Source organism: Mustelus asterias, chromosome 14 (genome assembly GCF_964213995.1).
Source record: "Mustelus asterias chromosome 14, sMusAst1.hap1.1, whole genome shotgun sequence".
NCBI lineage: Eukaryota > Metazoa > Chordata > Chondrichthyes > Carcharhiniformes > Triakidae > Mustelus > Mustelus asterias.
Window position 1 is genome coordinate 54918800 of NC_135814.1, and position 14381 is coordinate 54933180.

At 43.5% G+C, this 14381-nt stretch overlaps 1 protein-coding gene across 2 annotated transcripts in view; it reads left to right on the forward strand.

Annotated features, from left to right (window-relative positions):
* Positions 1-14381, forward strand: part of rapgef4a (Rap guanine nucleotide exchange factor 4a) — a 284780-nt gene that overhangs the window by 237547 nt on the left and 32852 nt on the right. For both annotated transcript variants that reach the window (XM_078228399.1, XM_078228400.1), the window contains 2 exons: positions 2804-2929; positions 8508-8686. In XM_078228399.1, coding sequence (XP_078084525.1) covers positions 2804-2929; positions 8508-8686 — 305 coding nt within the window. The remainder of the gene's footprint in view (positions 1-2803; positions 2930-8507; positions 8687-14381) is intronic.

The following is a 14381-nucleotide window of genomic DNA, read 5'->3' on the forward strand; positions in this document are numbered from 1 at the left end:
AAACCAACTTCTTTGACACACTCAATGTCTCCTCCTATACTATGGTACTGATTTTTATCTGACATGCATGCAAGTTGTTGCAACATATTTTATTGACATCTGTGAATCATTTTAAATATAAATAAAGTTGATCAATACGGATAGCCCTTGGAAAATGATCCACCATTGTGAGATTTTCCACTCATTTTGAAAGCCTGTCCAGGAGACAGGAAGCTTTGCACAATACATGTCGGAAATCTAGGCATGATGTTTGTCTGCAGACATCCCAGGTCTCATCTGGTTAAGGAATAAAAGATTTTCAGTATCAGGGAACAATTTCAATCACATGATTAACAGTCATTGATATACAACAGAAGGTATTTCTGTGGTAAAGAATCAGTTTCAGTCACATGGTAAAATCCATTGATATTCAATAAAAGGTAAATAGTGATCTTTCACACTTCACTTATGGATAACTGGTCTTAATAGCTCTCCTTTGTTATATCACAAACCTGGAGTCATTGTTCATGTTTGAGTAAGTTTCGACAATAGCTGGTGTGAAATTCCATAGAGGAATGCTGGTTAGGCATATCCATTCGAGGAGGAGATCCCCACCCCTTGTAATTCAATTCAGAACTTTCTGGAACCTTGTTAGTCAGATCCAATTTCAGGGTGGCACAGTGGTTAGCACTGCTGCCTCGTTCGATTCCCGGCTTGGGTCACTGTCAGTGTGGAGTTTGCACATCCTCCTTTTGTCTGCATGGGTTTTCTCTGGGTGCTCCGGTTTCCTCCCACAGTCCAAAGACATGCTGGTTAGATGCATTGGCCATAGTAAATCCGTCCTCAATGTACACAAACAGGTGCCGGAGTGTGGCGACTAGGGTATTTTCACAGTAACTTCATTGCAGTGTTAATGTAAGCCTGCTTGTGAATAATAAATCAACTTTAGTCTTTTTAAGTTGCAGAATGTTGTCTGACCCTCTTGGCAGTCATTTTAACTGTCCATCAGAGTTCATTTTAAAAGGAATGTTGTTTTTAACTATTTGTAACATCTTCATCCCTGTATTAACATGACATGTAGAAACTTACTTTTAGGTGTAGACACATGGCCACATCGAACATTTTCCTTGGTCAACTTAACGATTTGAATAATAACCTCAAACAAACTTTTATTGGATCAAAAGAATTTTCTGTTACAACCCTTAATTAAATATAGGGCGGCACGGTAGCACAGTGGTTAGCACTGCTGCTTCACAGCTCCAGGGGCCTGGGTTCGATTCCCAGCTTGGATCACTGTCTGTGTGGAGTTTGCACGTTCTCCTCGTGCCTGTGTGGGTTTCCACCGGGTGCTCTGGTTTCCTCCCACAGTCCAAAGATGTGCGGGTTAGGTTGATTGGCCATGCTAAAAAATTGCCCCTTAGTGTCCTGAGATGCGTAGGTTAGAGGGTTTAGTGGGTGGATATGGGGGTAGGGCCTGGGTGGGATTGTGGTCGGTGCAGACTCGATGGGCCGAATGGCCTCTTTCTGCACTGTAGGGTTTCTATGATTCTATGAACCCTGAATTTTAAATTACAACATTCTTTATGCTGCATTGTATCTTGTACATTCCCTCTGTACCAACAACCCTCTGACAATGCTCGTCACCAGCACCCCCCGACAGTGTTCACCTCCTCCCTACAACTCTAGCAATGCCAACCACCTCCATACCACCCAACAATGCTCACCACCCCATTCTGCACATCTGAACAGTGCTCACCAACCCTGTCAATGATCACATGCACTCCATGCGACGCTCATTGCTTCCCCCCCCCTCCCCCCCCCCTCAAGCTGTGTTGGCTGTATTTTGGGGGAGGGAGGGGGCTGATAAGAATATTGGAAAGGGGGATGAAACATTTTAACATTGTCAGAGAGAAATGAGCATCGCATGGAATGCATGTGATCATTGACAGGGTTGGTGAGCACTGTTCAGATGTGCAGAATGGGGTGGTGAGCATTGTTGGGTGGTATGGAGGTGGTTGGCATTGCTAGAGTTGTAGGGAGGAGGTGAACACTGTCGGGGGGTGCTGGTGACGAGCATTGTCAGAGGGTTAGGGTGTTGTCCGTGCTGCTGAATGTGAGCATTGCCAGGTGGGACAGTGTCAGGAGATCTGAGTTGTGGGGAGGCACGGTAGCACAGTGGTTAGCACTGCTGCTTCACAGCTCCAGGGACCCGGGTTCGATTCCCGGCTTGGGTCACTGTCTGTGTGGAGTTTGCACATTCTCCTCGTGTCTGCGTGGGTTTCCTCCGGGTACTCCGGTTTCCTCCCACAGTCCAAAGATGTGCGGGTTAGGTTGATTGGCCATGCTAAATTGCCCCTTAGTGTCCTGAGATGCGTAGGTTAGAGGGATTAGTGGGTAAAATATGTAGGGATATGGGAATAGGGTCTGGGTGGGATTGTGGTCAGTGCAGACTCGATGGGCCGAATGGCCTCTTTCTGTACTGTAGGGTTTCTATGATTTCTATGAGGTGGGAACCGAATAAAGGCATTTAAAAACAGTGAAATTCGGTGAACTGAAGACAGGCCTCAGACCGCAGTGTGTCTTCAGTTTGTAAGGAGGGCGAGGCTTCGCTGGAATTGTACTTCACCACGAGGCCTCCCAATTCACCTCGTCACTGGATTAAAGCTGGGATGGGTTCTAGCGTTAAAAGACAAGGGTGCAGTTTTAAATTAGGTCAGTGACATGTGATCCGAGTCCACTGCTGGCCAGAACATCTGGACCATAAATGTCCATAAATGACACTGAAACATATATTTTATTTAATTTTTGTTTGTGGTCTTTTCAGACACCTCTGCCAGATCAGGAGGGTCCATCTACTGGAACAATGGCAACTTTTGAATTGATGAGTTCTAAAGATTTAGCCTACCAGATGACGATTTATGACTGGGAGTTATTCAATTGTGTCTATGAGGTACAGTAAGAGCTTTCATGTCACTACCCATACTAACACAGCTTTAAAACTTAGAATTACACATCAATTTTACACATTCAGTACTCTGTGCAACTGAAAGAGGCTTAAATTTATTTTCATTCTATTAAATGACCTACAACCTTTGAAATATCTACCCATTTTGTCCCATTTCCCCATCTAATCCCTGTGTCCTTTCAAATTGTTTCTTCTTAAATATTTAGCTGCTTCCTTTATTAAAAGATGTTATGGATTCTGCTTCAGAATGGCCTGGCTGCTGGTCTCCCGCATCAAAAATGTTCTCTTGACCTCTCCCTTCCCCCACCCACCCCCCCCGACCCCCCCATAAAGTAACTCATCCCTCATGTGATCTTCATTATCCTTTTCTACATCCCCGCATCACCTTGACATCCTTCCTGAAATAGAGGACCCAGATGTTCTAACTGGGCCAAAGCAGTTAATTGCAATAGATTTAGCATCATCACTTTGCCTTTTGAAACAAGGAACTTGAATTGTATATCAGGACACAAGACATTGTGAAGTGACGTCGAGGGATCTTTTACACCAGCAGAGAGGACAGACTGGGTCTCGGTTTAACGTTTCATTCAAAAGACAACAGTGCAGCACTCCCTCAGCACTGCACTGGAGTTACAGCCTAGATTATGTGCTCAAATCCCTGGAGTGGGACTTGAACCCACAATCTTCTGATTGAGGCAAAAGTTCTACCAATTGAGTGTTGGAGCCTGAGATTCCAGATCCTACTTTTACAGTTTATCAACTGAACTCCACATTCTGAAAGATTTGCATATTTGATTTGTGTTCACCAGCTCCTTTCAATTTTTCCCAATTTTGTATATCTTTTATTTTCTCTGCTTCCTCCGAAAAGTTGGCTTAAGTTGCCATTAGCATTGCAACTAACATTTTAGCATAAATGGGATCAAAGAAATAATATTTCAGTTGTAGTTTGATTTATTCTGCCCACATTAAACTAGATTTATCACTGTTTAAATGCTTCTGCCATGTGAAATGAGTCTAGTGTAACAGTTGGTAATATTTTATTCCTGCTGTCTTCAATTCACTGCTGCAGAATTCATGCAGCGTTTAATCCTGTAGGTATGGAAGCAGAGATGTAAGATTATATCTTTCTGAAGTTTTCTTGGAACTCCGAAAGAAGCAAAAATGCCACCACTTAACGCTAAATTATAGAAAGCAACTAAGCCATACAAAGCTGGAAAAGAAATCGGCTTCCTTGCAAAACAGATGACCTTAAACAGCTAAGAAATGTTGTTACACAATACAAAGGAGTAGTGTGTCACGTCAAAAAGGGTGTATGTTTCAAACAGAAATTCTTGGTTCGTTGCCAGGAACAGGAATGCAACTGCTTTCTGTTTCTATTTTTGGATGCTGTTTCCTATTAAAATGGAGAAAGTTTCCTTTAAAGTGCATATTGCCATGCATCAAACATGCAGCAATTATGTGTCAAAGGTTTCTTAGTTTTACTTCAAGCTGCTATGTTTATCATATTGCAATTCTTCTTTCAAATGTACAAGTATTTCTACTCTGATTTCTGGGGTCACTGTTACTACTTTTAGCTGGCTGGCTTTGACACAATCCGTTTCATCTGCTAGATTTCAGATAACAGAATAACACTCTTACCAGACTATAGTTTGGACTATAAACTACAGAACCAGTTTATTCCAGGTGACAGATATGAGATAAGAGGACAGAGACATCAGGTAAAAATGCTCTCGAGTGTTGGCTCAGGCAAGAAAACTGATATGAAGTTTTCAAGCTTCACAGCTGGTTTTTCTCTCCCTATTGAACAACACTCCACATTTTGAAAGGGGAAGAGAGATTCATACCTTCAGCTGGAAGGGTGGGATTAAAGATACCAGCAAGGCCAGGAATCCCGAGATCGGGGTGCCCTTTTTTAAAAAAGGGTGCCCCTTCACTGACTTAATAGAAGGTCTGCCTCTCCCACCAAAGCATTGGGGCTCCCCTCCCCACCACACAATCCCAACATCGAGGCATACTCCCCAATCCCCTTATGAGCATTGGAGCTACTTTCTCCCTCCATCCCTTCCACACCACACACACACATACGGGAAACCTCACCATGAGGCGTCCAGAGGGCCCGCCCCTGGCCCTGCCAAGGCATCTCCCTGCCATGTCTCTCACCACCCGGGGGCTAGGCCGGTAAGTAAATGCTAATATATTGAGATTTATGGAAATGGAACCTGATTTTGTCACCAGGAGGAGGAAATCCCGTTTCTGGCCGCTCACAAGATTCAGCAGCCATTACGGGATTTGTGCCTGTGATCGGTGGGGTCGCTAAATCGCAGCCATTACTTTTACTGAAATTTTAACTTTTCCTCCTCGTAGATAAAATGAACAAAAAAACAGGCAATAGTTTGCTAGCTGTAATAGTAATGTTAACCCTGGATTACCCCTGCTGTAATTCTTCTATTTATAGGATTTGTACTGACCCCCAGAGTTCCAAGAAACCCGTGGCCACACTGACCGCCGTAATAACTGGTATTTTGAGTTAGATGGCCCAAGATCTCTATCGATTTGAGCGTGGAGCTGTAAATCCCCCTTTGCTGAGGCCAATCTATGGAATGTTTTATTTCCTGGATACCTGGGTTAATAACCAGGACTGGAGGGCCCAGCCTGCTGCTGAAGACTGGTCTGGCGGTGCTGCCACTGATTAGTCTAAGCCTGAGGTTGGAGTTGACTAGGAAACCGACCTATCCCATCTTCATTTGGTTGAAAAGAAGGAAATAAAAGTGATTTGTTTTTAAACATTAAAAAAATAACCAGGACCAAGGGCCTTTCACATTTGGATAAATAGTTCAGCTTCCACAAGAGTTTTTACACAGGAGACATTTGCTGGCCACAGTCTCATACTTACTGATTTAAGTTGACTGGCTTGACTCTTGTGGAATCAAATTAACATATTTGAAACATATGGGCAATTACCTTCCCAACTGACCAATTACTTTGCTTTGATTATTTTGTAAACAAAGAATGATGCTGGATAATGTTTAATATGACTGACAGCTGTCCTCCATCCTTGTTTTCCTGATGAGAATTCCAGTTTGAGTGTCCTTGTGATGTTTCGATATTCAGCCAGACTGGAGTTACATTGTGACAAATTGAAAGTGACTGACCACTTCTCATAGATACCTGGAGAGGAAAATAGTCTTGTGACTCAAAATGTGATAACTTTTTATTTATCACAGCTGTATCTGAAAATTGATGCAACGTCTCCCCAACCCCCACAACCTAGTTCCTTTATTAAATGCATTTATATAGGCTGGTTAGGGTAATAGATTTTGATAGATAACAAGGATAATATTTTTATGTTTTTCTTTGTGTTTTGTCTTTTTCTTTTTCAATTTTCCACACTTTCTCCCCAGTGTTCACCTCTGTGCATAAGAGTCTATGACGTTATTCACGTGTGAGGCTTCACTTAGTTTCATCTACCCATTTCACTGTGATCAACATCACTTGCTGTTATTTACCTCACCAAATCATGTGTTTCCAACAGGGGCCATTGGATAATGATCAAGAGCTGGAACTGGAGGCAGCTTGAGCTGACTTTTGTCTTCCTAAAACCAATTTTAATCCCTTCCATACAGGTTCAACTAAGCCAGTACATCTGGGCATTTAATGTGAGACCTTTATTACTCCAGCTGCGATATCTTCACCAACACTATCCCTAGCTTATCCAAGTACTCGCTGAAATAAGTTCATTGAGCAACTGACAGAGCCACCTTTAAAAGTAATTTCTAAGCTTTATCGTGTGTTTTTTTTTTCTCAAGTTGTTTTGCTCCTCTAAGTTGAGAAGTCAGATAAAACGCCTGCATAGTTTATTGCCTCTGCCAATCTGGTGCTGTACCCAGCCGTTAGGAGGTGGATGAACACAAAGTAACTCACCCTTTGATTTATGCTCGTTGACTGTGAAGGAAATGCTCTGGTGTGTGCTCCACATTCCTGCCTGATGGCACCACGGGACCTTCAACCGATGCTATACACTAGATACATCGATGACATTTTCTTCCTTTGGACTCATGGTGAACAATCACGGAAACAACTCTATGATGACATCAACAAGTTCCATCCCACCATCAGGCTCACCATAGACTACTCTCCGGAATCGGTTGCATTCTTGGACACGCGCATCTCCATTAAGGACGGTCACCTCAGCACCTCACTGTACCGCAAGCCCACGGATAACCTCACGATGCTCCACTACTCCAGCTTCCACCCTAAACACGTTAAAGAAGCCATTCCCTACGGACAAGCCCTCCGTATACACAGGATCTGCTCGGATGAGGAGGATCGCAACAGACACCTCCAGACGCTGAAAGATGCCCTCATAAGAACAGGATATGGCGCTAGACTCATTGATCAACAGTTCCAACGCGCCACAGCGAAAAACCGCACCGACCTCCTCAGAAGACAAACACGGGACACAGTGGACAGAGTACCCTTCGTCGTCCAGTACTTCCCCGGAGCGGAGAAGCTACGGCATCTCCTCCGGAGCCTTCAACATGTCATTGATGAAGACGAACATCTCGCCAAGGCCATCCCCACACCCCCACTTCTTGCCTTCAAACAACCGCACAACCTCAAACAGACCATTGTCCGCAGCAAACTACCCAACCTTCAGGAGAACAGTGACCAAGACACCACACAACCCTGCCACAGCAACCTCTGCAAGACGTGCCGGATCATCGACACAGATGCCATCATCTCACGTGAGAACACCATCCACCAGGTACACGGTACATACTCTTGCAACTCGGCCAACGTTGTCTACCTGATACGCTGCAAGAAAGGATGTCCCGAGGCATGGTACATTGGGGAAACTATGCAGACGCTGCGACAACGGATGAATGAACACCGCTCGACAATCACCAGGCAAGACTGTTCTCTTCCTGTTGGGGAGCACTTCAGCGGTCACGGGCATTCGGCCTCTGATATTCGGGTAAGCGTTCTCCAAGGCGGCCTTCGCGACACACGACAGCACAGAGTCGCTGAGCAGAAACTGATAGCCAAGTTCCGCACACACAAGGACGGCCTCAACCGGGATATTGGGTTCATGTCACAATATTTGTAACTCCCACAGTTGCGTGGACCTGCAGAGTTTCACTGGCTGTCTTGTCTGGAGACAATACACATCTTTTTAGCCTGTCTTGATGCTCTCTCCACTCCCATTGTTTTGTTTCTTAAAGACTGGATTAGTTGTAAGTATTCGCATTCCAACCATTATTCATGTAAATTGAGTCTGTGTCTTTATAAATTCTGTTTGTGAACAGAATTCCCACTCACCTGAAGAAGGGGCTTAGAGCCTCGAAAGCTTGTGTGGCTTTTGCTACCAAATAAACCTGTTGGACTTTAACCTGGTGTTGTTAAACTTCTTACGATGGCACAGTTCACAGAGCATATTATGCTGCTGCAACATTTGAATTTTCAAACATGTCACTAACGTACAGCAAGTAGCCTTCAGATTAAAAATGCAACATTCACCTTTGAGTATTATTAATATATTTTCCAAATTATTTTTCTCCCCAAGCTGGAATTGATTTATTACACATTTGGAAGACATCATTTCAAGAAAACCACTGCCAACTTGGATCTGTTCCTGCGAAGGTTCAATGAAATCCAGTTCTGGGTTGTAACAGAAATTTGCCTTTGTTCTCAGCTCAGTAAACGGGTACAGCTTCTGAAGAAGTTTATTAAGATTGCAGCTCAGTAAGTATGGAAAAGGTTCATGGCCAATCTAATTGTTATTTAATAATCAACGGTTATTAACCTGTTACAAGAAATAATTCTGCTTTCAGTTACAGTTGACACCTGTCTTTTTAAGCAGGACAGTTTTATTTTTCGGTACGGGCAGAAAAAGTCTGGACTTGTGTGCCTTTGTCTAGTTCTATTTTTGTTTGGCAGTTTTCTGTTTCTTCAGTATTGTACTATTAAGAGCAGGCTGGTTCCACTCATGCAGCAGCTGACGAAGGTTCACAACCAAGGTGCCAGTACAGACTGCAAAAAAAAATTAAGAAATGTAAGCAGGGAGAGAGAAAAAAAGCATAATTAAAAACCTTTGTGATCCTTCAGATATACATGGAAACTAATACGAAAACTGTGTTTTACCTGATCCCCTTCACTGTGTGCAGGACGGGTAAATTTAAACCTGGAGTGGACACATATAAGGATAAAATTGCCGGTAGCCTTTACAAAAGTTGCAAATATTTGTAATAGGTGTTTTTTACTTGGCAAAATACAAATGATCAAGTGATGGAATTATGCAGTTTTCCAAGTCCCTGTTTTGTGACTGCACAGTGGAAATTATAGAGAATGAATTCATAGCAAGGAGGGTGGCCTTGCTTGACATTTGATGGCTTTCTCCTCATCGAATAGTATACCTGAAAGAGTCAAAAAGAAGAGGCTATAGTTGTCAGTTATTCCCTGACCAGGCCAGTCTAACAATGCAAATCATTACAGCAGATGGAGAAACTTGCTGATTGTTGGCATGGAATCTGTGTACATCATTTTGCATGCCCATTGTCATATTGCTGCATCTTCACTTGTAATTACGGGAATAATTTTCTGTTTACAGTTATACATAATACTGAGACCACATCTGGAATATTGTCTACAGTATTGCTCACCTTATTTAACAAAGGTCGTAAATGCTTTAGAAGCTGCTACACAGGAAGGTTTACTAAACTCATACCTGGATTATGTGAGTTGTCTTATGAGGAAAGATTGGACAGGCTAGGCTTGTATCCACTCGAGTTTAGAAGAGTAAGAGGCAGCTTTATTGAAACATACAAGATCCTGAGGGGTCTTGACAGGATCAATGTGAAGTGGATGTTTCCTCTTGTGGAAGAACCTAAAACTAGGGGTCACTATTTAAAAATAAGGGGTCACCCATTTAAGACAGAAATGAGAACATAGAACATAGAACAGTACAGCACAGAACAGGCCCTTCGGCCCACGATGTTGTGCCGAGCTTTATCTGAAACCAAGATCAAGCTATCCCACTCCCTATCATCCTGGTGTGCTCCATGTGCCTATCCAATAACCGCTTAAATGTTCCTAAAGTGTCTGACTCCACTATCACTGCAGGCAGTCCATTCCACACCCCAACCACTCTCTGCGTAAAGAACCTACCTCTGATATCCTTCCTGTATCTCCCACCACGAACCCTATAGTTATGCCCCCTTGTAATAGCTCCATCCACCCGAGGAAATAGTCTTTGAACGTTCACTCTATCTATCCCCTTCATCATTTTATACACCTCTATTAAGTCTCCCCTCAGCCTCCTCCGCTCCAGAGAGAACAGCCCTAGCTCCCTCAACCTTTCCTCATAAGACCTACCCTCCAAACCAGGCAGCATCCTGGTAAGTCTCCTCTGCACTCTTTCCAGCGCTTCCACATCCTTCTTATAGTGAGGTGACCAGAACTGCACACAATATTCCAAATGTGGTCTCACCAAGGTCCTGTACAGTTGCAGCATAACCCCACGGCTCTTAAACTCCAACCCCCTGTTAATAAAAGCTAACACACTATAGGCCTTCTTCACAGCTCTATCCACTTGAGTGGCAACCTTTAGAGATCTGTGGATATGAACCCCAAGATCTCTCTGTTCCTCCACAGTCTTCAGAACCCTACCTTTGACCCTTTAATCCACATTTAAATTAGTCCTACCAAAATGAATCACCTCACATTTATCAGGGTTAAACTCCATTTGCCATTTTTCAGCCCAGCTTTGCATCCTATCTATGTCTCTTTGCAGCCTACAACAGCCCTCCACCTCATCCACTACTCCACCAATCTTGGTGTCATCAGCAAATTTACTGATCCACCCTTCAGCCCCCTCCTCTAAGTCATTAATAAAAATCACAAAGAGCAGAGGACCAAGCACTGATCCCTGCGGCACTCCGCTAGCAACCTGCCTCCAATCCGAAAATTTTCCATCGACCACCACCCACTGTCTTCGATCAGACAGCCAGTTACCTATCCAATCGGCCAACTTTCCCTCTATCCCACACCTCCTCACTTTCATCATAAGCCGACCATGGGGGACCTTATCAAACGCCTTACTAAAATCCATGTATATGACATCAACTGCCCTACCTTCATCAACACACTTAGTTACCTCCTCAAAAAATTCTATCAAATTTGTGAGGCACGACTTGCCCTTCAGAAGATTGTTTTCCTTCAGAGGGTACTAAGTCTTTGGAACTCCCTCCATCAAAAGCAAGTGGAAGAAGAGTCTTTGAATGTTTTCAAGGCAGAGGCAGACAAATTCTTGATAAACTAGGGGGTGAAAAGTTATTGGGGTAGACGAGAGATTACTGTCAGATCTGCCATGATCTTATTGAATGACGGAGCAGGCTCAAAGTGCTGAATGGCCTACTCCTGCTCCTAGTTTGTATGCCAGTATGTTTTTGGCAAGTGTCTTGCATGCCACCTGAAAAAGCAGTGAGGCACCACTGCTGTGCTGTATCTTCAGTTAATGGGACAGAAGCAGTCCTTCCACTCATCTGCAGACCCAGACACGACATCCCACCCACCTAGACTGCTAGCTGATCAGAGGCCAGCAACTACTGCACTGGGCAGTGCCACAGGGGAGGCCGTGGCTGCTGCCGGAACAATGTGGAGCAAACCAGGAAGAAGGTAAATGCTGCTGGGGGGAGGAGGAGTGAAAGGGCTGGGAGCAAGGGCAGGGGATTGGCTGTCAGCAGCCACCCCCTGCCCCACATCCTTGCCCTCGAACATGCACAGTGTTATAAATGTCAACTTACCTTCTTGTTGAGAGTGGAGTTCGGGAGCTTCAAATCTTGGCAGACCTCAGAGTTTCTGCACATGTGCAGATCTGGAGCGGCTGCACATACAGTGCAACATTTTTCACACCGGTTCATAAAACGACACAAAAACCCAGGTCATGTGACTGGGAGCAATGTGCCATTGAAAACAATTGTCCCAGGCAGGGGAAGAGAAGAAGTCTCAATGATAGAGGGTACAGGGAGAGGTCCCAAAAAAATATCCCAGGTAGGGGACAGAGGCTGATCATAGTTAGGTTAAGAAACAAAAACAGAGAAAAGGAGAAGCTAGCTGTATGGTGACTATCTGGTAAGTGGATAAGGTCTATTCTATTCCTAAGGTTTAGAATAGTACCGGAACTGGTGGCAAGGTTAATTAAGTATATAAAAAAGAAAACAAATAATTAAATAATATGATTAAGTAGTTAATTAAAATACATTAGCAATGGCAAGACAGGTGATATGTCATGGTTGTAGCATGTGGGAGGTCCTGGATGCCTGTGTGATCCAGGGCAAACCTGTCACCACTAAGTGTTTGCGGCTCAAGGAACTTCAGCAGATAAGGAGGCACAGAGGGCAGGAGTGTGAGCTCTGCAATTGTTGAATAGGTTTGAGGTTCTCTCAGCTTGTTTGGATGAGAGTGGGGGCTGCAGGTTGGATGGACTGACCATAGTGTCATTATATGGGAAGCCATTCAAATGGGGGGAGCAAAAAGGAATGTGGTGGTGGTAGCGGACAGTATAGTGAGGGGGATTGGCACTGCCCTCTGCAGCAAAAAGCCAGAGTCCAGACATCTGCTCAGAGCAGGAGAGGAATTTGCAGGGAGGGGGAGAGTCCTGTTGTCATAGTCCATGTAGATGCCAATGACATATCTAGGCCCAAGGAAAGAGGATCTGTATCGAGAGTATGAGGAGTCAGGCACTGAATTTAAAAGTATAATCTCAAAGCTAATCCTCTCTGGATTATTACCTGAACAATGTGCTAATTGCATAGGGTAAACAAAATTAGAGAGATGAATGTGTGGCTCAGAGACTGGTGTGGGAGAAATATGATCTGGTTCATGGGGCACTGGCATCAGTACTGGAGCAAATGGGGGCTATACCATTGGGATGGCCTACACCTGAACCATACTGGGACCAGTGTTCCAGTTAGCTGCATAACTAGAGGGGGTTTTAAAAGACAAGGCAAGAGAGAAAGGTATTAACATGGGAAATGATAAACAGACTGTGACTGGAAGGGACAGAGTACAACGCTAAGAGTAAATCAGCAGATAATGCTAGAGATTACAAAAATAATAAAAGGACAAAACTAAAGGCTCTTTCTGAATACACGTAGCATTCTAAACAAATCCAATGAACTGATAACACAAATAGAAATAAATAAGGACAATCTGATAACCATTACAGTCACATGGCTACATGACAAAACAGATTAGGACCTGAATATTGAAGGGTACATGACATTTGGAAAGGACAGGAAGTGAGGAAAAGGTGACGGGGTGGCTCTGTAAATTAATTATTCATTGACATAATAGAGGGGGATGATCCAAGTTCAGGAAACCAGGGTTTAGAAATGGTTTGAGTTGAGATGAGGAATGGTAAAGGCAAGATGTCACGTGTTGGAGTGGTGTATAGGCTCCCTAACAGTAACCATAGAGCAGGATAGGGTGTAGAGGAAGAAATAATGGGAGCTTGTCGGAAAGGTACGGCAAAAATCATGGGGGATTTAAATACACGTATAGACTAGAAAAATCAGATGGGCAAAGGTAGCATAGATAAGGAGTTCATTATCTGTGTTCGGGATAATTTCTTAGAACAGCGCCTGTAGCACTAACCAGAGAACAGGCGATACTAGGCCTGGTATTGTACCACAAGGTAGGACTAATTACTGACCTCATAATATGATTTAATTTTACGTTTAGTTTGAGGGAACAAAGAGTAGTATTTTAAATTTAAATAAAGGCAAGTATAAGGGCATGAAAGCAGAGCTAATAGAGTGAATTGGCAAATTAGGTAAAGTGATAAGTCAATAGAGACGCAATGGCAGACATTTAAGGAGATATTTCAGAATACAGAGAATACAAAGAAAAATTTCAAGGGCACATCATCTGTGGTTAACTCAAAAAGTTAAAGATAGGACAAACTTAGAAAACGCATAGGGCAGAATACGAAAACAGCAAAGAATGACAAAAAGATTTATAGGAAGGAAAAATTTGCATGTGAGAGAAAGCTAGCTGGACATATAGTGGTGAGAGTTCCTATAGATATTTTAAAGAGTTAACAAAGTGAGGTTAATCTCACTTGCATGGGTCCCAGTTATGCCTGTCTTTTTGTAGGTATAGAACATAATTTGTTCAACACCCACTCAGGCCGCCTCCCACAAATCTTTTTCCATTTCTTTGATGACCATCAGTGCTGCTTCAAGCTCTTGTCTGACGGGTGAGAAACCTTGGTTCAGGACTCAAGCTTGTCTGACCCATCACTCGCACCTCTGCTCTTCCCCTCTTTCCCAGAACCATGATAAGGTTCCACTTGTCCTAAATTTTCACCCAGCCAGCCTTCACATTCAAAGGATCATTCTGCATCGTTTTTGCCCACTCCACCAAACACACACCTTCC